The 24,597-nt window shown below is 41.4% G+C and overlaps 1 protein-coding gene across 3 annotated transcripts; it reads left to right on the top strand.

Moving 5' to 3' along the window:
- The first annotated feature begins 5,778 nt into the window (after positions 1-5,778).
- On the top strand, positions 5,779-23,097 carry LOC148372661 (ataxin-1-like). 3 transcript variants are annotated; one of them, XM_088327237.1, is made up of 3 exons: positions 5,779-6,035; positions 16,064-18,083; positions 18,205-23,097. In XM_088327237.1, the coding sequence occupies exons 2-3, from the start codon at positions 16,296-16,298 to the stop codon at positions 18,874-18,876; spliced, it is 2,460 nt and encodes an 819-aa protein (XP_088183363.1). In that variant the 5' UTR covers positions 5,779-6,035; positions 16,064-16,295; the 3' UTR covers positions 18,877-23,097. The 3 variants fall into 3 exon arrangements, with proteins under 3 accessions (XP_088183363.1, XP_088183366.1, XP_088183364.1); XM_088327240.1 differs by lacking the exon at positions 5,779-6,035 and adding an exon at positions 6,107-6,200; XM_088327238.1 differs by lacking the exon at positions 5,779-6,035 and adding an exon at positions 9,870-9,928.
- Positions 23,098-24,597: the final 1,500 nt, after the last annotated feature.

Below are 24,597 nucleotides of genomic sequence, written 5' to 3'. Positions count from 1 at the left end.
ATATTGATATGTTCCAAACCATTTTAGAACATGTTTTGAACAATTTATTCCCCCGGGTAATGTTTTATTTTATTTTACGTTCGTATTTTTAGGAAATTAGGACTAAAAAAAATAATGCTTGAGCTTAAAATGCTTTAAAGTTTTTAATTAGGAAAAATCGTAGATTGGCTCATTTCAATAATGTCATCAATTGTACAGAAATACAAGATAATGAAATGAGAAAATAATTGCTTAAAATACCTGAAAAATGCCCCGCCCGTGTGGCGCAAGCTGCAGCTTGTTGACGGATTGGCATCCTGTCAGTATTTAAACTCTGTCCTGTCAGTCCACTATTGGCGGTCCGTCTGCGAATCTCTGTTTTTACACGGCAAACTCTTTTTCGCCTGTCCTGCTTTTTGCTCCCGTTTGTCTCCCTCTACGATCTGTTTTGATCTCGACCACTTCTGCTCTCCCTTCCTGAATTACAACCTGTTTTGATCTCGACCACGTCCGTTCTCCCGACCCGAATTACGACCGTTTTTGATCTCGACCACGTCTACTCTCCTCTCCTGGCTTTCGACTTGTTTCCGATCCCGACCACGTTTTTTGCTCTTCTATCCCGGCTACTGACCCGTTTTTTTTTTTCCCCCCAACACCGCCATCGCTCGCCACCAAAGTCCCATTTTCCACGTTCAGGGCGACCTGCTCCCCGCGACCAGCGATCACCTGATCATGTGTGCAATCCTTTCCCAATCAAACTTGTGACAAACGCTACACGAGTGGGTCCTGTCTCCGTTCTGGTTGTGACAAATTCATAAAAACAGCCTTAAAGCAAACTGTCTATTCATAAAACCAGCGTTAAAACGAACATCAAATAAAAACGGCCTTTTAAAATAAAAAGGCCTTCGGTAAAATATTCGAATTCAAGTTACCATAATTGAATTTTACGTGTTATATCAATTGACGTGAAATTATTATTTTTTTTTAACCAGCCAGGCATTCTGGGTGCCCAGAATCCCCAAAGTTCTGGACCTAAAATTGCCCCTGGCTGTATCTCTACCACCTTCAGTTGTTCTGCACACCAAAAGGAGACATTAGGACCCTTCCCATATAACCAAAGAGGACCTCACAGGGTATTTATTTATCAATCCTCTTGTAAGATACCTCCTCTTCAGTGAGCACTTAATTGGTAAGGGGCCACCCTGGCACTGGAGTGGCAGTCTTCAGCCAGGCTCTGTCTCTGCCCTGTACCCTGCAGGGGAAAGAGGGTCCAAGAGGGGCGAGTGGGCCGGGTGGGGGTGTTTATCTGAGCCGTGTGAAGGGAGAAGCAATTTCCCTGGGGTAAAAAAGAGGACTGCTACTAGTACTTGGTTAAATCTGAGTCGTTTTCTAATCGTCGGATGCAGTTTTGCCTCGAGAGTGGAAATGCATCCGAAAATGATCAAAAGCCGAGTATTAGAGGGGCTTTGCTAACTCCACCATTTAATCCTCCGTCCATGTTGTGCCAGGGTCTTCTTCACATGAACACGTTTTTGACATTTATGCACATCCATGTCTTCCTATGCCAGGGGAGTCAAACTCATTTTAGCTTGGGGGCCACTCTCACTGGGGCCAAACCAGTCGATAAAAGGAAAAAGAACAAAAGAGAGGGAATAAGAGTGAGAGAAAGCAAAAAAGAAAATTATAAGGGATGCAAGTAAAAGAGAGAACGTGATAAAGTGACAGAAAGAGAGAGAACAGAGAAAAAGAGAACAGGAGGGATAGACAAGAGCAAAAGAGAGAGAGCAAGTGAGAGAGAGAGAGAGAGATAAAGAGGGAAAGAGAGAGGACAAGACAGAATGAAAAAGAGAGGAAGAAAGAGAGTGGGGAAGAGAAAAATAATAGAAAAGAAAAAGAGAAAGACAGAAGAAAGACAGACAGAAAATAAGAAAATAAAGGATGCAAGAAAGAGAGAACAAGTTAAAGTGACAGAAAGAGATCAGAGGAGAGAAAAAGAGGGATCGAGAAGAGAAAAAATAGAGCGCAAGAGAGAGAGAGAAAGAAAGATGGGATGAAAAAGAGAAAAGAAAGAGAGAGGGAGAGAGAGAAAAACAAAATAAAACAAAAAAGAGAAAGAAAGAAAGAAGGAAATACAGAAAGAAAATAAGAGAACAAGAAAGGGAGAAGAAAAATATTGTGAAAGAGCAGAAAAAAGAGGACAAAGGGGACTGAAAGGTAGAGAAACAGAGACGAAAAGGGAGAAAAGAGGGTGAAAAGGCGAAAACTAGAGAGAAATGAAACTAAGAAGATGAGAGTCAGAAGGAGAGAGAGACAGAGAGAGAGAGAGAGAGAGAGGGAGGAAGACAAAAAGAAGTGGAAAAGCGAGTGGTGCCTGGTTTTGTCAACATCAAATGGACATATTTCAAACTGCAGCAGATTTTTCTCTCGTGCTTCTCTGGGTGTTGTCTTGAAAGCCTGATTTGACCGCATGTTTGACAGTAGGCATCCCTCCCTTTTCCTCTTCCATCTGTTGCTCGCTGCCACTAGAGATGTGTTGTTTGTGAACGTAACGACTTTATGAGCCGGCTCTATGAAGTGAGCGTCACGAGTCGACTCTCCAACAATAAAGAGCCAACTCTGGTTAAAATAGAGATGCATTGTCTGCGAACAAAACAACTTTATGGGTTGGCTCTTTGAAGTGAACAACGGGAGACAGCTTCTAGACAATGAGGAGCCGGCTCCCTTCGAGATAGCGGTTTGTCGATGACGAACAAAACAGCTCTATGGGCCGGCTCTTTGGAGAAAACGACGGGAGTCGTCTCCCTGCCAATCAGGAGCCGGCTCCCTTTGAGATAGTTATGTGGCAATTGCAAACGAAACGGCTTTATGAACGACGGGGGTCAATTCCCCACCAATAAAGATATTTTTCTGCAAACAAAACCGTTCTATGTGCCAGCTCTTGGAAGTGAACAACAGGGGCCAGCTCCCCTTGAGATAGGGATGTGTTGTTGGCAAACATAAGAGCGCTATTAGCAGGCTCTTAGAAGTAAGCGACAGGAGCCAGCTACCTTAGAGATAGTGATCTGTAGTTTGCAAATATAAAGGCTCTATGAGTGAAGGACAAGAGCAGGCTCCAAGCTAATAAGGAGCCAGCTCCTTTCGAGATAGTGATGTGTCAATGGCGATCGAATCGGCTTTATGAGCCGTCTCTTTGAAGAGATTGACGGGAGTCGACTCCTCAGACAACCAGGAGCCGGCTCACTTCAACATAGTGACGTATAAATGGTTAACAAAGCGGCTCTGTGCGCTGGCTCTTGGAAGTGAACAACAGGAGCCGGCTCCTGGTGATATGGTGATGTGTAGTTTGGAAATATGACGGCTCTATGAGTGAATGACAGGAGAAGGCTCAAAGCCAATAAGGAGACAGCTCCTTTCGGGATAGTGATGCGTCAATGGCGATCAAAACAGCTCTATGAGCCGTCTCTTTGAAGAGATTGACGGGAGTCGACTCCCCAGCCAAACAGGAGCCGGCTCACTTCAACATAGTGAGGTATTAATGGCGAACAAAGCGGCTCTGTGCGCTGGCTCTTGGAAGTGAACTACAGGAGCGGGCTCCCGATGATATGGTGATGTGTAGTTTGGAAATATGACGGCTCTATGAGTGAGCGACAGGAGCAGGCTCCCTAGGAGATAGTGATGAAATAGTGATGTGTCGGTGAACATAATGGCTTTATAATCTGGCTCTTTGAAGTGAACTACGTGAGTCGACTCCCCGCCAATCAAGAGTGGGCTCTCTTTGAGATGCTTTGTTTTCTCTTGTAAATGGTCATAATGCATTTTTTCCAGGGATACTGTTTTTTTTAAAGTTTAAATTTGTTGAGTTTGTAAAACATTAGAATATTTTTGCATTTTATCTTCTAATTCGTGTCCTGTGTTTTTCAGGGATTGTGTTTTTTACGAAACAGATTTATTTTTAATTCATAAATACTCCTTGTTCATATCGTCGATATACTTTAGCTGTTATTCATTGTCTTTTACTGCTGTAACCAAAGAAATGTCCCCATTGTGGGACGAATAAAGGATTATCTTATCTTTTTGGTAATATACGGATTAAAGTGACCTACAAAAACCTGTCTTTTTTATTTATTTTTTTAGCTTTCCTTCATAAATTCTTTCTTTTGTTTCTTTCCTCCTAGCGTTTTACTTCCCTTTTTTTTCTCTTCTTCATTGATTACATATGTCCTTTTTTTGTTTATATTTTCCCTACCTTGTTATTTATTTTTCTTGCTCTTCCTCTGTATTTTTATCCTTTCCATTTTTACTTTTTGTTCATGTTAGACGTTATAATTGGTAATATATGAATGAAACATTTCGATTTGAGACTAGGATTCAATTGTGCCTTGCTCGCAAACTCATTGCATATGGCCATCCATGCAGAAGTATACCCGCAGATGTACATCCACACTTGCATTTGATCGAACCCTTTTATTTAGATTCCAAACAAAAACAATCATTTAGCTTACTACACACTAGTAATTTTAGTTTGTTTTCTTAAACAGTGTCTCTGAATGTTTTAGACACCAAAATACAAAATAATGCTGACAGATTGAAAAAAAAAATCTGCCAAAAAGCATTTCTGCATCATTTGACGTTCCATGTTGTAATCTGTCCGTTTTGCCTTATAACTCCTTTTTAAATGAAATGATCTGCATTTATATAGCGCTTTTTAAGTAAAGACTTCCCAAATCGCTTTAGAATGTGCTTTACATTTCCCAAAAGCGTCCCTGCAGCCATGTAAGGCGCTAACCTGCTTATTGGCGGCATTAGGGGTTCAGTGTCTTACCCAAGGACACTTTGACATGTAACACGGAGGAGTCGGGATTTGAACTGTGATCTCTTGACCCCAAGACGAGCGCTCTACCTCCTGAGCCACTGCCGCCCCTTTTTACAAGTAAATGAACTCTAACAAGGATCTGATTCTTCTTAGAGCGGTTTTAGCAGTAGCTCAGGAAGTAGAGCGCTCGTCTTGGGATCAAGGGATCCCAGTTCGAATCCCGGCTCGTCCGTGTTACATGTCGAAGTGTCCTTGGGTAAGACACTGAACCCCTAATACCCCCAATCAGCAGGTCAGCGTCTTACATGGCTGCAAATCAAGGCCGCTATTGGGAAATGTGGAGCACATTGTAAAGCGCTTTGGGAAGTCATGGACTTGAAAAGCGCTATATAAATGTAGATCATTTCATTTCATTAGAGCTCCACATCAAGGTTGCGATAGGATTTGGATTGTTCCTTTGGTCTTGACTGTGTGATACCAAACTTTAAGAATCAACGCGTGGTTTTATCACATACCAATGGATTTTGGATACCCTAAATTGGAGAATGTCCAAGTTGTGTTTTTTTTTTTTTTTGCTTATTTGCTGACCCCTCTTGTTATCCATCTGAATTGTGTTGGTGTTATAATAGTCTGAAGTCTGTACAGCCCTGTATAGCACTTCTTGTGATTAAGGGCTATACAGAAAACATGACTTGAACAAAAGGGATCAAAACCGCTGAGAGAGCCGGCTCTTTTGGTAAGCCAAAAGAGCCGCTTCTCTAAAAAGAGGCGGAATTGCCATCCCTAGCTTCCACCCTCCCTGCGTGAGCGTAGTCTGGGAGCTCAGCCAAGTGCCATGTAGTGTTTTTTTGTTTTTTTGAATGAATACCTGATGGCGGATGGGGCTGGCGGAGGGGGAGGAGCCGCGTTGGCTGGAGTATTGAGGGAAGGAGGGAGGGAGGATGAGAGAAAGAGGAGGGAGAGTGAGAGAGGGATCGGTGGGTCTGGTGGCCTTGCGTAACACACGTTGGAGAAGCCTCGCACGCAAAGACCTGCTGTGGGCTTTTTGCACAGGAAAAGGGGGGGCCGGCGGAGGGGGGTGGGGGCACCTCCTCTGCCACTAGGCCCGTTGCAGGGGCGACGGAGGGGGCAACTCCTAAGACTTGGGCGGAGAACCCGGGGTTGTCCTCGCTGCTGCACAAAAGACAACGGGAATCACGCTGTAGCAGCAAGAAATTGCTGCACATGTTGCGAGGAAGGACTGGTGAGCTATTCTTAGCACTCGATCGTAGGGGAGGAGAGGAAGGGGGCGAGGGGCGTGTTTGTCTGCTTGCCTTTTAAATGTGTGGCATCGTAGTATTTTGTGTCCTGCTACTCGAGCTGCAAAAGGGAAAACAACGAGGTTGGAGATGATGAACCAGTTCAGATGGTGAGACCTGGGAGGGGAGGGGAGGGGGAGGCAAAAAAATGGAGAGGGGTGGGAGCATCTCAGCACGCCTGAATGGTGTGTTCCGTGTTTGTCCGGCACTGATGCGGTAGTGATGTGTAATTCGCGGACAAAACGCCTCTGTGAGCCGGCTCTTTCGAGTGATAGACTTCTCTCTCGCTCTTTCCTCTTTGTCCCTCTTTTGCTCTCTTCTTTTTCCTTTTCTTCTTTTCTTTTCCTTTCCTCTTATGTCTGTTCATCTTATGTCTGTCTTTCTCTCTTTTTCTCTTCTTGTCTTGGTCTCCTCCCTTCTACATACCTGTCAACCTCCACGGCTCCATGCCCTTAGAAACTGTCGTATTTTCCCTTAAAAAATACAAAATAATCTTACACCGTATATTTTTTTTCAAACGTGTTGATTTATGTATTTTATCATGTTATATTGTACATATGTTTCGTTATATCATATATATTGTTAATTAACATTTTGTTGTGAGATACTGAGTTGCTCGACATGAATGAGGTTTATTATAAAAAAGTTCAAAAATGAAGTGGCTTGGACGTTCACTGTAGAAGGAAAAAATACATGCAAATATAATTAAGAAGAATTTTCTTGTTCAAATTATAAATTCATTTTCTGCATTAAATTAGTGTTGGTAATATACTGATTGAAGGGATAACCACAAACCTGTCTTTTTTCATTTTCTCCTTTTATTCTTCCTTTTTTTCTTAAGTTCTTTATACAACATAATAATTCGTAATATAATGCAATCAAAGCAAGTGAGCCGTTTGAGAGCCGGCTCTCTTTAATGAGTTGAGCCGAAAAAGCCGGTTCTCTAAAAAGAGAAGGACTTCCTTTCACTACACAACTACCACATGAAATCCGATGTTGAATGATGCATGATGGGAAATCCCCAGGCGGCAGACGCATGCGCACAGTAGCATCAAACCGCTCGCTTCGTTTGCAACGGAAAAAAACGATACCGAGATAGAGGCTACCGCGGAGAACTTGTTTGACTTGATTGATTTGCCGTTTCTTGATATTTACCGGATTGCACCCATAATTGACAAATTTGCGTTTTTCCTTACAGATTTTCTGGTACGTCGTACACGTCTTAAAATGCATAATAAACGTACTTTGTACGGCAAAAACGTACAGGTTGACAGATATGCTTCTGTTTGTCCTTCTCTCAGTCTCTTGAAGGCAGTCGGGACTGGTCAGCAAAAATGAATAGCATCATCTCCACATTGTTTGCTAAGGCACCCATGTGCTATTTTTTAATTTTTATTATTAATCCTTCATAGTGTTATGAGTGCTCTGCAGGAAAGAGGTCTAGATATAATGGAAGCTAGAGCTCTTGTTGGTGATAGGAATGAGTGGAGAAGTGTTGTGAAAGGATAGTGGGATGTTTGGACACGTTCTAAGGGATGGGCAGGACACCTGGATGATGCGGCAGGGGTAAACCAGTGAAAGCTTTCGGGCCCCGCTGTTGAACAAAAGAGTGTGTTGTGTCACCTTGACCCGAATTACATGGCCGCTTTCTTGTGTCCTGTTTCATCTGGAGGGACGAAAGCATGACCAACTCGGGTGCCGAGGTGCCTAACTTGTTTGGGTTTTTGGGCATTTGGGTTGGCCATGGTCCAAAAATATTTGTGTGTGTTTTTTTTGTGCTACTTTTTCCCTTTTTATTTTTGTATGTGTTTGTCTTGCTGTCGGTCACCCCTCTTGAAGGGATATGACCAGGGTAGATGGATAGATAGATATTATTAAACCATCAAAATGGGTTCCCTTAATGTTCTCTGGTTGATAATATCTTCAGCAAATACAGCATTAATGTATATGTATGTGTATGTATAGTAATCTATGTAACTGCAGGTCACTGTTTGATGTGATGTGGGCTCATTTATCTCATGTGATTCTCAGCTATGTCTCGCAGGCCGGATTAAATCCATTTGTGAGCCTGATCTGGCCCGTGGGCCATAGTTTGTCTACCCTTGGCATATATGTTTGGTCAGTATGTGTGCTGTCGTCTCTGAAAGTGCAATACAGAAAAAAAGAAGAATCAATATGAAATGAGTCAAAGCAGGAAAAGGAGCCAAATTTGGAGTCCTTTGGATGATAACTACACTTTTTAATTGATATATTTTTTGTTCTTCAGGGTTTCTATGTATCTTCAGTCCGTTTCAGTTCAAAGTTGAATTGCATATAACAAAAGAACTAAAAGTGCTTTCAATGTATAATTCATGGCCCTGAAGAGTTAAAATTCATCATTTATTCCAGGGCTCTTTGTTAATTGACTTCAAAGTTGGCCATTGGTGACAACAACAAAAAGAAGAACATTTTAATTCTATTTATATTTACAGTAATCAATGTCAAAGATGAAGCGAGTTAGCATCGAAATAAAGTCATTCATTTACTTTAAAAAACACAGAAATCAAATCAGTTCCTGTAATTAGAAATACAACATGTGGTTTTGAACAAGTAAAAGCTACAAAATCTCATTGTTTGTTGATGCAACATCCATTTTGGTCTGATCCTTCTGGAAGGGGAATTACCTCATGTTCTTTCCCTTCTCAAGGTATTTTAGTTTTCATTATGTTGATGTTTTTGAGTTTTTCTTTGCTCTCATGTAGGTTTTAGATCAGGGGATGGTGTACAATACTCTGTAGTTTTTAATAGTCTTTGATCTGTGCAGCCCTTTGAGACTCTTTGTGATTAAGGGCTATACAAATAACCATGACTTGACTAAAATTCAATTCAATTCAAAGTGTTTATTATCATATGCACAGTAAAGAACCACGATTCCCTGCGCAATGAAATTCTTACTTTGCTGTGCACGCATTTGCCAGCGTAATAAAACTAAAAAGCTACATACATGCATACATAAAAGAATATGAGGAATATTAAAAATATAAAAATACAAGATTAACTTAAGATGAGTAAAGGCAATAAGATAAAAATAAGATAAAACACTGAACTTAAAAAGTTCAGTTTATAGTAAAAAAAATAAACCTTATCATAGCAGTACAATACATTTGTCAAATTATTCATTGTTTTGTGCATTGTGTTACATTATTATTAATAGTTTACCCATCAAAGCATCAAAACCAATCCGAAGAGCTGTTTGACCTGAAACAGCTCTTTTTAGTGAGCTGAGCCAAAAAAGACAGTTCTCTAAAAGGAGCCAGAATCCCCATCACTTTGGACTGTAGTCAAGCAGCCGGCTTGCTCCGCCTCTTAAAGGGACACACAAACACTCCGGAGGGGACAGTCAAATCTCTTTTTTAGGTTAAAAAAAAACCCAACACAGTTTTATAGTGAGCCACCTCTTGCATGTTACCGGAATCAAAGCAGGGTTCTATTTTCACGCACTGTGCCTTTGTTGGTAATCCCCCCTCTGCAGTTTCATGCATGCTCAGATTGATCATGATGATGTTTTTGTTATCTAAATATAGCCGCTGCTGCATAGGGCGGTGAATCTGTCTGGTCCAGTAGGTGAGATATGGATATAAATATTTGTTATGACGTGAATGACATCCCTGGGTCATTCAATTTACAATCTATGCACATTCTCCATTCGTTCTACTGCAGAGATCTGTTATTGTTATGAAGCTGGGGATCAATGCAAGTGCAGGCGGGGGTCGGTGGAATATTGGAGGAAGGGGTTCGGGGGGAGGTTTCTGCTGCGTAAGAGAGGACACCTATCTGCCTTCCACCTGGAGACACAACGGTTACGTTCCTACCTTTTCTCTATGGCGTGTGTGCAACGGTGCATGTGTGTTTGTGTGACTATCACTCTATCACAGCATATGGAAATGTTACCCATCCTCTGCCCCTCCTTTATCTGATGTCATCCCTTCATCCTACTTGGCAGAGGGGACAGTCCGGGTTTGGTTTCTGAGCGTTTTGACTCGCTGTGACGCTCATGTCTTGAAAGCGCGCCTTTGTTCTCCGTTGCAAGGGGAGCAATGCGTCTGCTAGCCGCCGATCTAATAATAGGCTGCGAGCTCAAGAAGAGATGTTTCTGTGCACGGTCGTGAGCTAGTTAGGTGTTTTCTCTCTGTGGGTTTTTTTTCGGTTTTATTGTTGCCGTGTTGCGCCGAAATGGTGATGTCATTACAAGTGTTGCTGAGTTGGGGTGATGTGCGTTGACATCGCAAGGCGGCGGGTGGGGGCTGATGCTGCAGGCGCTGCTCGATGTGGGTCAGGAGGAGCCGCGTTGTCGTCCTCAACCCGTTTACTCTACTTCTTTACCCCGTTTCGAATGTTTTCTGTCATTCTGCATTTCCGTATTTTCCTTATTCTTTCTATATACCCCTTCCTTTATTATCACGTCCGCCCGTGAGATGTGGAGAGAAGCACAAGAGCAAAATGAGTTGAACAACAACCTGCAGTTTTAAATATGCCCACTGGATGTCACCAAAGCCAGGCGGCACTCCAAACCACCCACTGAAGCTGTATTTGCTGACGACCATTAATCACCTAAAGAACATTGAAGTAACCCATCTCGATATTCATCTCATCTCATCAGCTGCACCGCTTATCCTCAGTAGGGTCGCCGGGGTGCTGGAGCCCATCCCAGCAATCATCGGGCAGGGGACACCCTGAACTGGTTGCCAGCCAATCGCAGGGCACACGGGGACAGACAACTCACTCGCTCAGTCATACCTAGGGACAATTTGGACCAGCCAATTCACCTGAAATGCATGTCTTTGGAATGTGGGAGGAAACCGGAGTGCCCGGAGGAAACACACCCAAGCACGGGGAGAACATACAAACTCCGCACAGTAAGGCCGGGAGCTGGATTTGAATCCACGCAGGAGGTTCCCACAACCTCAGAACTGTGCCGCACACGCTCTAACCACTGCGCCGCCGTGCTGCCCATCTCGATATTATTTTATTTAAAATAAAAGTCATGGACGGGCTGTTTAAGACAATATGACACATACATATTTAGAGGAATAGCGCACGGGTGTTTTTGCAGGTCCTTTCTATAATGGATATGAAATATAACAGCTAAGTTCCCATATTCAGTGTTCTCGTTTGCCCGCGTCCCTGCGTCCTAGACGCATCATTTTTGCTGGGGACGCATAGTGTCGAATCAACGTCCGTCCCCGGGACGCAACCTTTTTGCCACAAAATTGTCATTATTACCCGATTACTTTTTTTTAACAAAGATTTACTGCACTCCAAACTTTTCGTCAGGCAGATCCATTGTTGTTTTGGTCTTGCGGTTCGAGTTTTCGTCTGCACGACGATCTCCTTGTGTAGTGAAAGCAAGTCCGTCTTTTTTTAGAGGACCGGCTTTTTTGGCTCAACTCATTAAAAAGAGCCGGCTCTCAAACGGCTCACTTGTTTTGATGACTGATATTATGAATTATGTTGTATAAAGAAGTTAAGAAAAAAAGGAAGTATAAAAGGTGAAAATAAGAAAAAGACAGGTTTGTGGTTATCCCTTTAATCAGTAAATTACCAACAATAATTTGATGCAGAAAATGAATTCATAATTTGATGATTAAAACTGAATGAATATATAGATTTATATTGTATATTTGTCGCCGATTTACGATTTCATCCTCGATAACACTAAATTTTGGAGACCCATAGATCTCTGTTGGGACCCATAGATTTTTGAGCATGCGAGTCCCCGGGACCCATCACTTTTCTGAGGTAAAATGAACACTGCATATTCAGGTTTACAATTTCATAAAGAAACACGAAAATAAGAATTTAAAAAAAACAGAAACACTTAAATCATTACAGAAAATCTTTTCAAATTAGTTCTTGTTTGTTATATTTTAAGTCCGCATGCGTTTCCCCGAGTTAAATAAACGGAAGTGGAAATGAGCTAGATTGTTGTTTTGCTTTCTAAAAATTGGTTATTTATATATTGATTTTTACAAATGTGCAATTAGTAGACACTACGAGAGATTCAACCAAAACATAAAGAAAAAAAACAACAACAATAATCGTTTTATAATCAAATCTTACATCAGTGAACCATAATTTAATTGTGAGCCTCAGGAAAGTCAAGTCATGTTTATTTGTAATCACAAGGAGTCTCAAAGGGCTGCACAGACCACAGTTTATTATTACACCATCCCCTGATCTAAAACCTACAGGAGGGCAAGGAAAAACTCAAAAACCTCAACATGAGAAAAATGAAGAAACCTTGAGAAGGGGCCGCACATGAGGTAATCCCCCTTCTAGGATGACCCGACTGCAACAGATGTTGCAATAACGAAAGACCCCTAGCCCTTTTGTTAAGGCACACTTTTCATTAATTTATTAGTCTGGCCCCTGTGAGACTGTTTTTTTCTACCATGTGGCCCCCGAGCTAAAATGAGGTTGACACCCCTGCTTTATTACATTTGGTGGCTAGCTGTTTGGCTTTGCAATGATGCGCATACAAACGAATTCTGTCAATATTTTCTTAATTTTCCTTTTATTTTGTCATTTAAATCTGAATAAAATAACTAAAAAAAGCTTGGTTCAATAGTCCATTGAATTTAACCTAAATTAGTTAAAGGAGCTGTAAGGAAATTGAAACTTTTTTATTCGCTACCTGGCTTGCATGTCCATGCTTGTGTCATCATTCCAGCCTCAAGCTGCTGGTTCATGACGCGTGTGCAATTATGTGCCTTTCTAAGACACACTCGAACAAACTCTTGTTTTTTTCATCTTCAGGGTTCATGTCCAAATTAAAGCAGTTTTTATGGACTTTCGAAGTCAGTTTTCCGATTTAAAACAATCTTTCAACAAATCTCTTCCCATATAGGTAAATATAGTTTACATTTTATTAGTTGCATTAAGTCATTCTGAAATTACAATTTACCACTGGGAAACGTTACCTCATTTTTTTGTATGGCCCATAAATAAATATATATATATATATATATATATATATATATATATATATCACAGCCATATCCCCCTAGTGGGAGGTTTTGGGAGATTGATTCAGAGGAGGGGATTCCCAGCCCCCTCGCTCAACCCAACTGAGGTGTTGGGAGTCATTAGGTGACCAAACCCCCCAATTCCAACTCCAAATGCTGAACGCCAAGCAGGGAGGCAACGGGTACCAATGTTTAAGTCTTAGGTATGACTCGGCCGAGGCTTGAACCACAACCTCCCAGTCTCGGGGCGGGCGCCATATCCCCAAGGCCACCGAGCTGGTGGCCCATGAATAATGCCAATAATTGATACGTTATCTTTACACTAATACACATATCATAGTGCCCATTTTGGGTGTAGCGTGCACCTGTTCTTTTGAGTGTGATCCGTAGGGGCTGATGGCACTTCATAGGACAGTGCCATACAAACTTATGCCAGCCATAGTTAATCACAGAAGAATAAATGCAATGGCAAACCAATCCACCAGAGAGCAGTGTCGGCTCTGTTTTTAGGCAGAATTATTGAGAAACATGGCAACTTCTTCGAGCATTTAAGACTGCTACACCGAGCTTTCAAACACTTTTCACTACTTGGAAAAACAACATTGAAATTCAAGTAGTTCAAGCACCCGTATAAACCCTTAATCTTTCTTGGGGTTTGGGTTGGCATTTTGACTGTAATTGAAACAGGCCTTTTCTTACTTTCATCATTTCCATGCCACACTTAGGAATAGAAACAGGATACCTCAAACGACACACCCCACCTTTTAATAACATGAGGCACGCTAGGTGGAAGGTGACATGATTTTCCACCATCTTGCTGCTAGTGGTATCCCCCAAAAGCAAAAACCTTGTTTAAAGACTGGGCAGAAAAATGAGAAGAAAAATGTTTTAGTTTGGTCACTTTGAGTCTTCTTAGTTTGTATTCTTCCTTGGGCTTTGTAGCACTGTTTCAGATGCACTACAGTGCCATCTAGTGATCAATTTTGACACACTGTCCCTTTAAAGAGAATAGCAAAACAGTCAATAATGAGTGGAAATTACGAATATGGAGTAGTTTACAAAAAACATTAAACTCGCCTGTGACCCACTTTCGTACCAAGATCATTGAAATATTTGGTTCATATTCAAGCAGTATAGCATTGTTTTCTTTGTGAAAGATAAAAAAAAATGAATATTTCATGTTGAGAAGATGAAGTTCGGAGGATTTATAAAATTATAATCCAAAAGCTATTCAAACGATTTATATGTGATAAACAGTCAATTCATCTGATAATCGATTAGATGTTGCACCTCTAGTTCCGTCACCGTTTACAATAAGCTCTTCCAAACAGAAACTGACCAAGGTCCACTTGTGATTACTGTTTTATGTAGGCCACTTTTGTTTGCCTAGTGTGGTGAACCTCCTATATAGTTAAAACACACACAAAAAAAGCTTAGCAAATGTTATGCACCTATGTGAGAATGCGTGTCATGCACTCAATCCCTGTGGTGCCTCTAGCTAGCAAGCAATTTAGCAGTGTCTTGCTCATTGACCCAAAGATAAGCCTGGATAAAATAACAGTACATCTAGGAAAGCAAAGTGGGTTGAGTGGAAAGCCATCCAATGGGAATTTGCAAAAAAAAAAAAAAACTAAAACTGCTCAAATTCAAGCACCGTCGACAAATAGTTCTGCAGATGCTGTTTCAGTTTTTTCTCTGGCTTTTTTAAGACAGTATTTGTCTACCATTATTAGAATGGAAAATAATTTTAAAGTCTTGGTCCCACAATAGACAGCAATGTTTGCACTACGTTGTTTATTTCCAGCCTCAATAGCAAACAAGTATAACAAGGTCAAATCCCGTGCGTGTGTTTGCAATGTGCACAGATCTACAACATGCAGCTATAGAATTTGTTGATTCACCCCTGCAGTCAACTTTTGACCACGTGCTTGTTGACATACAGTATATGAATTGATTTTGTTAGACTAAAGTGGGACTCTCCAACATGCGATTCGATGGTATAATTCATTTCATACATGCAAAATTCAGCTTGTTTTGTTCAAAAATCTGCAATGCACACGTTGACAGAGTGCAACTGGAGTTGAGCATGTTTATGTAGAGTTACCGTGACTCAAAGCTCTGGAGTTTAGAATAAAAGGAAATTTTTCAGGAGCAGTGCCCATTCATTCCACATGCACACGCTGTTGTCCAGGAAACCCCATTCTGCTATCATGAATGTGATTGAAATAGCATTGTACTGCTATCCCTTGTGGAAAAGCTTGTTATATACTGGTAATTTATTGTTTTCGTATATTTGTAAATGAACGTTTATCTCAAAAACTGAAAGTGCGCCTTTGTTCTCTGTTGCACAGGGGCAAAGGATATTAGATGGGTGGGGTGAATGATGCTGTAAACATGTTTTGTTGGAGACTACACAATGAGCTCACATGTTACTAACATGGACAACAACATTACAAACACACACAAAAGGAAAGAATAAGACTAAACACAAAGACAACAATTAATAAGACAAACAACGGAATGCAACTTCATGACCTACTTAAACTATGGGAGCATAATTTGCATCTGGAAAGCAGATATCAATCAAGTTTTCCCTTCACTGATTGGTGTAACAAGTCAGGAAAGCTCACAACACACAAATTAAACGGCTAGAAATACAGTAAACTTCAACAGCACTAACATGAATGTGTTGTACCAAGGGTAGTTGCAGGATTAATACCACCCAGTGGCTAAAACGGGCAGCACACTGTCACAAACATGAAAGGAAGCAGACTAAATTCACCACAACAATGTCTGCCTTTTAAGTGCTTGCAACTCAACTCCAAGAACCACTTAAGAAGGACAATTTTCTAATAACGGTTTGCTAGTGGTAAATATAAGTCTACTTAGGTTTCTTCATCAAAATTGATAGACTTTGGAACAAGACTGTATCCATACATGCACTTACCTATTTGTCTCTCTGTCTTTAGATTCCCAACAACATTGTCAAAAAAGTGGATTCATTCGAGATGATTCCGCATGAAGTTTTTAGAGTTCATTTTATGAGCCGTACTAATTCCACCTTCCCTGGACTACGACCTGGGGTTGTACGCTAGTGACCACCAGCAGTGCAGTTGCATCCTGACGAAGAGAAAATTCGCCCTAGGGGCGACAGAGACCAAACAGAAGTGCCAACTTGACATTTACAACAAATCTGGCACGATGAAATCCAACCAAGAGCGAAGTAATGGATGCCTGCCACCTAAAAAAAGAGAAATTCTGGCGCTTGAGCAGAGGCCAGTGGCATTGGCTAACCCAACTCCACCAGTTGTCAACAATCCTGCTCCCCAAACTGAGAACCTTGCATGGCTGGCAAGTGTAGCGAGTGAACGATGCAGGTCCAGAGACTCCGACAGCCCGAGATATCCCATACCACCTTCTTCCTCTTCTTCTCCTGCCAACCCAGCACCAACCACTACTCTTTCAGCAGTGCCGCTTGCCACGCTACCTGCAGTTTATCCCACGGCAATTTCTCAACCCACAGGAACTATTCAGTTTGCTCAGCTTGGACCGAATGTACAATTTATAAGCTCTGGGCCCTATGCTGGTTACATCTCCTCTCACGTAGTTCCTGCAAATACCAGCCCTGTGCCACCACGATCCCACTTGGATAGCTACACCACTTCCCTGATCTCGCAGAACACCAAAGCGGAACAGCAGTTTCAAATTGGCCTCTCTCCCACAGAGCTAGCCCCTGTCTCCCTTCCAAGCTCTCCACAAGTCACCAGCCAGTACATCCATCTCGACAGCAGAACACCTCTGACTGTCAGTGGAGCTGCTGTCTCTACACCTGGAGCCCACCTCCAGATCCACCCTCACGCTGCTGTCCTTCCTCAAACTCTTACCCTCACACCCTCCCAGCTAGTTGTTCAATACGCCGATGGTTCTGCCGGTAAAAAAACAGAGCTGCATTCTAAGGGTCTGCTGAATGGTGAGCTAGAAGTGATCAAACAGATAAAAGCTCCCACCCAACCAGCAAATCATCAGCAAGTACAAAGCTATGAGGCCAGACACATTCTTGTACCTGCAGACTATAGCCATAACCCATCAGGACTTCAAACTTCCTTAGTACTTGTGGCCCAGTCAAACCATAGCGCTGATCAGGAACACAGTACTAATAAGATTTCCTTAGTTCAGACCGACAAGGGAGGTATCTGTTTAGGAAAACCCATATCACGATCTTCATCTTTTTCCTCCTTCTCATCATCTGAGGTGATGAAGTCTGTCACACCCCATACAGTCATTCAGACGACCTTACCCCCTGATGAAATGCCAGCCAGTCTTTATTCTTCTACACAAACACCCATCATTGGCTATATTACCAATGCCAACCAGCATGCAGTCAGCTACCACGCTTCATTGCCACAGCACCTGGTTATTCCAAGTGGTCAATCCCTGCTCATCCCAGTCAGCAGTGCAAACAACGGCACAGAAATGGAGACCAGTCGCGCGGTTAACTCCCTGACTGCGACCACAATGCCTCAAATATCCACCGCCATGCCTCACGCTTATCTTGCCACTGCTCTGTCCAAATGTGAGTCGTTAGGCCCAGATGGAAATCAAGTTCCTCCTGCAGTAACTTTGGCTCCAGTTACCCCGGCCTTGCCTTCAAGCACAGTCCCTGCAGTGGCAGCAGTTCCCTCCCCTGTCCCAGCTCCAGTCAGAGTTCCTGTCAACTCTCCAGTCCCTGCTTCAATCCAAGCTTCTCCCACCGTTACCTCACCCCCCTCCCCTGTGGCTCTCCCGCCTTTCTTTATGCGAGGCTCAATCATCCAGCTAGCTGATGGGGAGTTGAAGCGTGTGGAGGATCTTAAAACTGAAGACTTCATACAGAGTGCAGAGATCAGCAGTGAACTGAAGATTGACTCCAGCACTGTTGAGCGAATTGACAGTGGCCAGAGTCCGAATGCTGTCGTCATACAGTTTTCTGTAGGGGAGCTAAAAGCCCAGGTAAGACAAATGTTTTTTTGAATGCTTCTTACTAATAATACTGTCCTGACTCTCATAGATATCCTTTGCAAAACGTCAAGGTTAAGCAGAATCTAAGGTACGCATATGTGCCTTTTTTCAGGTGTGTGTCGAGGTGCTAGTCGAGTACCCCTTCTTCGTTTTTGGACAAGGGTGGTCCTCGTGCTGTCCTGACCGGACCACGCAGCTCTTTGAGCTTTCCTGTGCGAAGCTGTGCGTCGGTGATGTCTGCGTGTCGCTGACGCTTCGGGGTCTAAGGAATGGTTCCCTGACAGACAGCCAGACTTCGGGGGGTGGCCTAAAGACCAGTCAACTCTCTGACCCCTGCAACCACTCAGATCCTGTTTTCAGCAACAGCGCCATAGCAAACACTACAGGCATTAACAGCGGTGGTTTTATTAAGGCTTCCGGTGTCGAAAGGACAACAGGATCTGCGTCAGGACTGGACTTACAAAATGAATTGGAACCAAATCCAGGGTCTGTGGAGGGAATCTGTGGTGGGAAATCTATGCTGACGGTCTCTGACACTTTAGGTAAAGGACAGGAATCTGAGGGAATAGATATGCCCACTTTTTGTAAAATGCAGTCCAGCGATCCAGACAGAACCACAGTCCGCAAGAGACGATGGTCCGCTCCGGAACGGGACCAGACTGAAAGAGTGGAGGGCGAGCCTCCGTTGGCTCGGCTCAAACCCTCAATCATCTCACAGGATGTGAAAATCAGCATAGAGGGCCACTCGAGCAGCGGCAGAGAGAAGTTCTTGATCAAACTATAGACTATTGAGGGAACGTGTAACACGTGTTTGTACTGTTTATCTACTCTGTGTTCTCTCTATTCAGACTACTATAACTCAGCAGAGTTTACAAAATATCACATTTTTGATTTCTGCCATTGGCTCAGACACCTTCAACTAAATGCAGTGTGTGGTCACACACTGTGCAACCAGTGCAATCAAGCTGTAAGCAAAAATAAGTGCAGTGTGAATGTTGAGCTTTAGTGTTAGTAAGACACCTTTAAGTGCATCATCTATCATGAGGTGGATCTCTAGTCACATCCTTTACAACTGTCATATGGAATAACAAACATGAACAAGCACAGAACAAGGGTTCATGTGAAAAGGCGAACTATAATTTTTTTTGCATTGCATCACTCGCAGGAACAACATTTCTTAGTTGTTTGGACTTTCAGGAGTCAAAGAGAAACCTCTGTATAATTTCCTGATTTGGCAATACGGCAGATATATCTGCCTCCGCGCACACATCTGTTTATTTTTCTTTCTTTTTTTCATACCGTTGAGTGTATGTGTTGCTGCAGCTTGCGTGTGTGTGACTGTGTCAACTGTAAGGCGCGTCAAGTGCGCAGGGGTCAGGTATGAATGTAATATCAAAGCTTTTTGTTCTAGATACCGACTTATGAAGTCATGGATCCGTTGAGTCCTGCACCTTCAGCGAGTAAATGCTCGACTATTTGATAAAATAGAAAATAATTTACTTTTATTGTCATTCTTTGTAAATGCACACAGAACGAATTGTCGATACAACTGACACGTACAGTTAAACTGTAGCGAGCCGATGCGTTTGCAATATGTGTGCGACTGCAGTCGCACCATTATACCACAGTAGCTCCACTCTAAAAAAAATCAAAAAGCATTAAAAATAGGTTTCAAGCATAAATGCATGCATCATTTATACAAAACAACATTTATAAAACCACCAAACTGAAAGTATTCATATCAACAATGAAAACTAATTAAAGTGGAGAACAATTGACCTTTATTCTTACTACTTCGAAGCAAACCCTATACATCAAAGCCCTTGGGCCTCCAAAGAGAAGATTATTCCATGACTGGCATTAATGACTTCCCAATTCACCCCTATCTCTGAAACTTATAAATCCAAACTGCAATATCAAAAGAAGCAACAATAGCCTTTTTCACATCCAGCAGACAAGAAACCTCAGCCTCTATTTGAGCTCAGCAGAAGCCTAATCGAATTATTTCTCCCTTTTAACTCAGTTTTGGTTCCAGAGGGAAATCTAGCATGTGGCTGAACAGCTAGTAAGTGATCATGTTGCTCGGTATCAGCTTCCGACTCCCTTACTATTTCCTGGCATCTAACGCCACATTTCCACTGCATAGTATCAACTCAAATCAGCTATACTCTTCCCAGTTTGAGATGGTTGACATCAAAATATTACTGTAGGAAACTAAGAACAAACCTCATTCTCTGGTTTTCGGACGGGAAGGCATGGACAGCATCAAAATAAAAACAGTGCTGCAGAAGTATCGAGAATAATTCCTACACGAGTGTGTGAAGGCTGGAAGAACGTCACACGTTTTAGGCCTTTTCTTTGAACTAACTTTTTAAAAATTATCCATACTTGTAACGTATGTTGATACAGCAATGTTTCATTTTCTGTAACCTTTATGGTTTGTCTCAGAGCGAAGTACTGTGCAGTGAAAAAAAGGCATAATTGTCTGCGGGTTTATCAAGTGAAAATCCAAAAGATTTTGAGTATCGGTAAAGACGATAGCGGTCATGTCCCCAAACATCTCATTGGTCCCAATTTCAAAAGTTGCCAAGCACTGTTGTCCTACCTATTAATCAGTTTGTGATTTTGTATATATATCTGGAATCTTATTGAAATCCTCTGCCAAATTCTGAGTTGTTCTACCAATAAACTAAAGTAACGGTTAGCTGCTTCTGTCACACAAATAACTCAATGAGTAATAAGCGTAACCAAGGCCAAAGCACAATATCCTCGAGTGAACTAGTAAGCTGAAAGCTAGAGCTCAAAGGAGACTGCTAAGTACACAGTCAGGAAGAGAACATGATCAAGTTGACCCGTTTGGGGTTTATTACAGGGAGTGGGAAAAAAAAACCTCTTATCCTCAGAAAGCTCTTGTACCTACCTTCTACATCAAGTCCTTTGCGACGCCTGTCTTTTTGCCATTTAATTTCCTTTATATGAAAAAATAGAGCCAAATTCTACAGTTCATACTCAGGAAGCGTGTGTGTGTGTGTATGAGACAATAAAACGTATGTCTGTTATCACTCGTGTACGTTCAGAGCAGCAGCACTTTGATGAAACATCCGAAGGGTTTTTGGATGTCGGTAAAGTCGATAAGAGGTCATGTGCCCAAACACTTGGTGAGGATAATCAACCAACTGTTTACCATCATGTCCTATATGTTTAAGGAAAATCGTGAGGCAGGGAATGTAAACACCCATCGGACAAACTCTCACCTTTATTTTTTGATGACGGATAGAGCTACTATTTAGAGAAAGGAAGTTAACTGAAAGCCAGCTAGTGTTGATTTGTACAGTAAATTGTATCTTCGAATGTGTACAGTGTGTGTATAGATATTCTAACCCTTATGTAGCCTATGTACTGTATGTGCCACAGCGCCCTCTCTTCAATCATTCCATTGATGCAGACATCAAAAGTGGTCCTGTTATTGCTTCAAGTCATGAATTTGACCTTTGAATTTGGTCCCCACAGTTGACCCGCACAGTGTAAAATTCAATACGTGATGATCCCACTCACCGTCTTTTTCTAACTCCTGTTACTGTTTACTTGTAATCTCCCAAAAAAGAAAAAAAAATGACTGTTCTGTTTGTGTTCTGCTCAGGCTAAACACTGCCTACTGACTGTTGTCCATCCAAACTCTCACATTGTTCACTACATCGCAGCAACTAGTTCGTACGAGTTTCATCGGTTTTCGTTTCCAATCAAAGAAAAATACGATCGGTGGGAAGGCCTACCAATAATGTATAGTAAACTATATTTCCGTTGTGTATTGTATGACTCCACTACCGGTCTGGTTTACAAAAAATGCTTTTAAAAGCGTTCGCCGTGTTTAAGAAACCACAATTTGTTGTCGCAAGTGTATGGAAAAGATTGGAATTCTCCTTTTGAATTTGATTTTCAGGACAATAATCTAGAATCGAATAAATAATGAGGTGAGACTGGAATTTTTTTTTGCGGAAGCAAGAGTCAAAGCCATACATAGGTTAATTGTACCTTTAGGGCTACGTTAGCATCTCAGAAGTTTAGTACCTACAATGGTACTACTCTTAGACAACTGACACTTACTTTGTAAGTTATAAGTCAAGGAAAATGTGAAACTGTGAGCCATTACATAGCAATTAACAGTTCTCCAACTCCAGTTATTAGCCATCTGACTTCTACGGCACCCCTAGTTCTGGCAGTGTTTTCTGCCACAGATTAGTTTTGGAAAACAAGCTTGACCACTGCAAACCCAGTATCTAAAATTAATATAAAGCACAAATTTTAAAACTGAAAACCTGAGCGTCTTGCTGTGTTTATGCCAAATCGATGTTTCATAACAGGTGATTGTGGCCTAGCAGTTGTCAAGGAAAATTTCCAGTAAGTAGACTTAAACCACAGGCAGATTTTCTTTGTTTTAACTTTGGGATTATTTCCGAACACAGTCACCCATTTAAATGATAATAAAATATTAAACAGTAACAGCCAATTAAATAAAGAATTTCAATAGCCTAGCGTCCTAAATTGAATTTTTTTTCCGAGTACTGCATTGCACTTTGATGTGTGGGGCCAACCTTTACATTGTAAATAGCCAAAGTCTTCCAAAATAATGTTGAAGGAAAGAATGATAAAAAAATAAAAGTTTTAATATCAAATCTTCGTAATCACTTCTTTTAAAAAAAAGAAAAAAAAGAAGCATTTTGCTTCCTATTTGGACCAGGTCAACACACCAGTACGAGCACTTTGTTTCCGAAACATCTGTACACTGACTTTGTAAAACAATTTTGTAACGAGGGTGTCTTTCATGGCAAACTGTCATTTAGGATACCTTACGTCCTAAAACTTTACTATGTATCGATACAATAATGTCCCCCCTGTTTTGGTGGTGTTGAGGTTTGCTAGTCAGAAACTGTTAAATCTTTACATACGATGTTTGAGTTCACGTTTGAGCAACTATATTCAAAGAAATAAAGACTAATGTAACTCACTGGGAGTTTTTCCTTTTTAAAAATCGTTTCTTTTTTGCCTATGTCCTGGATTCAAAGGCAACATTTCATATTAAAAGGGACACGGTTTCATATTTGACGACTACATGTCGCTGTATGGTGTAGTGCAGGGGTCAGGAACCTTTTTGACCCAAAGAGCCATAAAAGCAAAAATGTTTTAAAAAGAAATTGAGAGAGCCACATCATATATTTTCAGACAAATTTAAAAAACTGCCAAACACGCTCTCCAGACAAAAACTAATTCTTCAGCACATTTTATATCACTGTGTGCAGGGTTGGGTAGGGTTACTTTAACTTGATTACTCTCAATTACTTTTGGATTACTCCAATACCAAATATGCTAATAAAAGACAAAAGAAACTAAATATGAATAAAATGACTAAATTTTGTGCAGGCTTGGGGAGTAACGGAATACATGGAACGGCAAAAATGATGTTGGCAAGCTGTTTGGATTTATTTTCATTTTGTTCCTGTCGCATTTTATGTTTGTTTTGCCGGAGATTAAAGAGATCAAAGCCAGGAGAGAAAGCTTACCACATGTTGTGAGTCATAATTTTATTCATATTTAGTTTCTTTTGTCTTTTATTAGCATATTTGGTATTTGAATAATCCAAAAGTAATTGAAAGTAATCAAGTTAAAGTAACCCTACACACCCTTACTGTGTGTCATTTGATTTAATCAAATGTATAAAATAATAATAATGCCAAATCCTGTGTCCCAAATCAATGTAAATATGCCATTTACAATTTGTCTTCCACCTTAAGAGTTTTGAGGCAATTTTTTTCCATGAAATTTGTCCTTAATAACGGTTTCAAAACTTTATGCATGCAAAGTTCTTTTGTAAAAAATGTCACCAATTACTGCAAACGATTAGCATATCGTCATATTCACTTTCGGTGTAGACTGCACTGAGCAACGAGAGAGAAGGAAGTGCCTTGCGCTGTGTGCAGGGATCCGCCCACCTGTACTGCACACCCAATAAAAGTCGTTTGCCAGCGTTTTTATTTATCAGTTTAAATGGTTTCTTAGCGAAAGTCTGCATTAAGTTGCTTCAGCTTTATATGGACCAAAATCGGGATTAAATCACTTGAATTTGGAACGCCAGAGATGTGCAAAAGTTACATTTTATTTCAGAGCCATATGTACTCATGAAAAGAGCCATATATGGCTCCCGAACCATAGGTTCCCTACCCCTGTTTAGTGCCATCAAAAATGCTACAAAGCACAAGGAAAAACACCAACCAAATTGACCAAAGCGCACCATTTTTTGCCCAGCCTTCACCATGTTTTGGGTTTTGGGAGTACCCTTAGCAGCAAAATGGTGGACGATCATGTCAGCTCCCTCCAGACATGGGGACTTGAGACTTAGTGACTTGGACTCGAGTCGACTCGAGTCGCTGTTTTTATGACTTGTGACTTGACTTGGACTTGGCAATCTAAGACTCGGGACTTGACTTGTGACTTGACTTGCCCAAGAAAA

The sequence above is a fragment of the Urocampus carinirostris genome, chromosome 2 (genome assembly GCF_059441175.1).
Source record: "Urocampus carinirostris isolate Australia breed hairy pipefish chromosome 2, RoL_Ucar_1.0, whole genome shotgun sequence".
NCBI lineage: Eukaryota > Metazoa > Chordata > Actinopteri > Syngnathiformes > Syngnathidae > Urocampus > Urocampus carinirostris.
The sequence above is the reverse complement of the archived record's forward strand: the minus strand, read 5'-3'. Positions and strand labels throughout refer to the sequence as shown.